At 31.6% G+C, this 4,261-nt stretch overlaps 1 protein-coding gene across 1 annotated transcript; it reads right to left on the reverse strand.

Annotated features, from left to right (window-relative positions):
- Nucleotides 1–216: 216 nt before the first annotated feature.
- Nucleotides 217–2,338, reverse strand: LOC111012465 (NAC domain-containing protein 92-like). Its single transcript, XM_022286631.2, has 3 exons — nucleotides 2,078–2,338; nucleotides 1,703–1,986; nucleotides 217–1,158 (listed from the first exon to the last, which is right to left on the reverse strand). The coding sequence occupies exons 1-3, from the start codon at nucleotides 2,229–2,231 to the stop codon at nucleotides 901–903; spliced, it is 696 nt and encodes a 231-aa protein (XP_022142323.2). The 5' UTR covers nucleotides 2,232–2,338; the 3' UTR covers nucleotides 217–900.
- Between the last annotated feature and the right edge of the window lie 1,923 nt (nucleotides 2,339–4,261).

The following is a 4,261-nucleotide window of genomic DNA, read 5'->3' on the forward strand; positions in this document are numbered from 1 at the left end:
AATTTCCATTACGAATATGTTGATCGTTCTGTTTCTCTCGCTCTGGTTCTCGATTTAATTTTTGGATACACCAACGACACTCAAAGCACAGAAAACGCTACATAATATGTGGTGACAATGACGATTCATCCAAATACAATGAAAATATATGATAACAGTTAAATCAAAAGCAGACAAAATAATATTTCCAAAGCCCTATCTATTTCGAAATCAACGAAAAATCAAAAGCAGACACCCCATCATCTTTATTAATATTTAGTCAAAATACAACCCAAATTAGAGATTAACGAACGAAAACACTGAAACTAGACCAACTGCAAAGCAAATGGAAAATTGATACACACCGTGCGTGCTCTGGAATAATTCTTTGAAGAATCGAGCAAATGGAAATCGTCGCCGAAGGGAATCATCGCCGGATACGATATGAAATTGAAGCCGTTCGTTGGAGAGAGCAGACGTGGTGAGCGTGAGTGGAAGAAAATAAAAAGAAAAGAAAAAAAGAAAAAAAGAAAAAAGAAAATTTTAATTGGGTCTAGTTGTGTTACTCAAGTTAGTGAAGGGGTAAAAATAGTCTACGGTTATATCAGTAAAATATTAGAAAATTTGAGTCCTCAAAGGAGGGGTAAAAATCAAATTTGTATTGGTAAAAGAGCTACTGAACTAAAAAAAATAGAGTTTCTATTATATAAATTTATTATAAATCAATGGTAATTTTTTAGATCAAAAGAAGATAATTAAATCCATATATATCTCCCACCAAAAGATAGATTATGAGCACGATCTCACACCTCACATATTGTCTTAAAAAATAATATTATTCTACTACCTCAATGATGGTTCCAATACATACACAGTTACAATATTTATATTTAACATTCTTATGGAGACTATGTTGGTATATTAATAATTCCAAAAGCAATCAAATTCAAGGCCGTCGGAAGAAACGTACCTCCAAAACTGCCCTTCTTCGTTTTTGTCCGAGAAATACCAAAACTGCCCTTCTTCGTTTCCCTCCTCCATGGGATTGGAGAAGCAGGTCACGTGCGACGTCTCCGACTCCATTAACGGGGTAGAAGAACAGCACGTGACCTCTTGTTCTGACTTCTCATCGGCTTTCTTTCCGCTCTTCTTGAAAACTCTGCAAATTACCCATTCATTCTGCATCCAACAACTAACCAAACCCAATCAAAAGGATCACCTGTGACTCTAATAATAATACAAAATTAACGAAAACTTTTTTGCTTCTTTGGTTTATATTGCAAATTTGCTTCTAGCGATTTGATTCTTATAATTTTTAAAATTTCAGATTTTGATCTTTACTCTCAATTTAATTTCTATAATTTAATTGAATTGTATCATAATCATGATTAAACCATTAAAGTTAAACTTTAAGTTAAGGAGTTTGGTAAATTTAAGTGATACTCTTGGTAAATTTAAGTGATACTCTCCCTCACTAATGGATTCCGATTTGGAAGTTTGTATAAGATCCAACACGTGGAAATGAATGTAAACGAGAGAGAGATGACAATTGAGTGGTTCAAACACAACATCTTGTGCTTGTTTGAAAATATGTTTTGACGTTTTTGCTTCGGGTGTGATTTCGAATTTAGTTCTATAATATGATTGAATTTCAACCTTCCAAATTCAAACGGAAATGTAATTATTGAGACTAAATGGAAATTTGAAAGGGTGTGTTTTGGACCTTGGCGGAGTTTGTTGGAAGGTGATAATAAGCAGAGAATTGGCCTTCCAATCTGTACTCATGCATGACCCAATTGGATTTGTGTCCTCGAGGGGCTCTGCCTTTGTAGAAAACCAGAGTCTTCTTCATCCCCACCAGCGTCTTCGCTTTGAAAATCTCCTTGTCTTTCCCGGTTGCCTTCCAGTAGCCGGCTTCCGTGGCTCTGTTCGTCCTCAATCCAGTTGGGTACTTTCTGTCTCTCACGCAGAAAAAGTACCACTCTTTCTCACCCATTTTAGCTCTCCCTGAAAAGCCCAATTTCGAAAGAAAGAAAAAATTAATTCGAAACCAAGGTAATTCAAAGAACATAATCTAATAATAATATAATATACTTACCGGGCAAGTCCCACGGCTCGCATTTGTTCAAATCGACTTCGGTGATGGCTGGGGCCGAGAAAGTGGGGGTGAGAACTTTGGGGCAGAGATAGTGAGTTATGAGTTCTTCGTCGGTTGGGTGGAATCGGAATCCCGGTGGTAATTCTAATTCCATCGTACCCTCTTCTATATCTCGTGAAACGAAAGGAAGAAGAAAAAGAAAAAGAGGGAGGAAGAATGCTGAAGAGCTTTTAAGAATTAATGTTCACAAGAAGATATATATATACGTATACAGTGGTGGAGGGAAAAATAAGACGGGCTTTGAAGAGACAGAAAACAAAAGGTTACTGAGAGGGAAAAAATCACATCCCAAACAAGCTGGCCGGTTTAGAAGAAGCCTCGACTCTCTCTGTCTCTCTCTCAACCTGACCAGGAACATTTCACCTACCCACAACTGATTTTTTGGTTAAAATACTATTTTATTACTTATATAGTGATTTTAAAAAGTACTATTTTTTATCTTAATTTTATTTTTAATCTCATTTTTCTATTTCTATTTAAACATGACACTATACCTTTAATATATTTCTTGAGATATAACCATGATTTTATATTAACAGGTTCTCTTATGTGTAGAAGGTGTAAAAAGAAATTTAAATAAAGATCAAAATGATTACTTTTTAAAAGTATAAAAATAGAAATGGTCACCTTTTAAAAGTATAAGGACCAAAACAAATATTTTAAAAGTATACGAGACTAAAATGAACTAAAGTTAAAAAGTATAGGGACCAAAATGTGCCTTTTGAACAAAGACCAGAATAAGCAAAAAAAATTAAAAGTACAGTGTCCAAAATAATATTTTTTAACATATTATTTAATACGTTTAAATATACTTTGATCTATGTGTTTGATTCATTTTGGTGGTTGTACTTTGAGAAACTCTATTTGTGTCCTTGAATTTTCAGCTTTTGTACATTTTAGTAACTCTATTTTTTAAAATTGAGCATTTTGGTCCCTTTAATTTCATTTTTATTTGGTCTCTTTTTATTATAATGTGTGCATGATACTTCATTCACAATTTTTTTTAAATACATCCATAAATTTGTATTAAAATATTTTATTTTATATGAAATTTATGTTAAAACTTTGCCAATATTTATCAAAATAGTCAAAAGTAGAAAGATATATATTTTACATGTACAGGGATGAAAATAAATAAAACCAAAACTAAATAAATCAAAATAGCATTTAAATCAATTTAACATCAAGTATGTTATTTTACTACTCCACATAAATGCAACTTGTGGGATATATGTCAGTTAGAGTTTTGAATTAGTTTCAATCTTATAATTTTAATTACAGTCCTAGTTTCATTATAATACTTATCTTTACTACACAATCCTATTTCTAACTTTTCAAATAGATTATATATTGTAACAAAAAAAAAAAAAAAGAAGATTATATATCAACGGGGTTAAGTCTTGGCCAAACATTTTTTTTTTAATTTTGATAAAAAAATGGTTTCTAATGATAAATGTTAAATTGAAGTGAATAGTTTAATTTGGTTATAATTAGGTCAAAAGGAAGAGTTGGAGAGAAAAAAATGTCATTGTGTTATGCTACCTGCCTAAATAAAAAGACATCGACTTTATAAGAGTATAAAAATATCTTCGTGTGAAAGATAGTTATGTATATATTATGGAAAAAAAGATATCCATATATTAATTTATTATTTACTTCATTTTTTTTTCATATTTATTTTCTTTAATTTATGTATAACTTTGAGTCTTTTCTGGTGTATACAATGTGTATGTGCGTGAAATTGAATTTGTCAAATTAGTCTGGACTGGGTCAAACAGGTGGTAATTTAACTTAAAACCTGAGGTATATTAACCTTGTACTAGCTGGAAGTTGCTGTTTGAATTATCATTCTATGTTTATCTTGATCTGAAATTTGTTACGTTGATTTTCTTTCTTTTTTTCCTTTTGTCTTGTGTTCGTCCAGGGTGTATTGCTTTGATCTCATGGCACGAGATCCTTTGTTTTTTTGTTTGATATATTTACCTTTGCAAAAAAACTAAACTTGAAAGAAAGAAAAATATTGGGACAAAATTTTCGTAATAGTATGGAAAAAAATGAGAATGTTTTCTTGTTTGAGGAAGAAAAATTATTAATTCTCTAGCAAAGATCAAACAAATGATACCG

The sequence above is a fragment of the Momordica charantia genome (genome assembly GCF_013281855.1).
Source record: "Momordica charantia cultivar OHB3-1 chromosome 8 unlocalized genomic scaffold, Mcharantia_2.0 BLBB01000008.1, whole genome shotgun sequence".
NCBI lineage: Eukaryota > Viridiplantae > Streptophyta > Magnoliopsida > Cucurbitales > Cucurbitaceae > Momordica > Momordica charantia.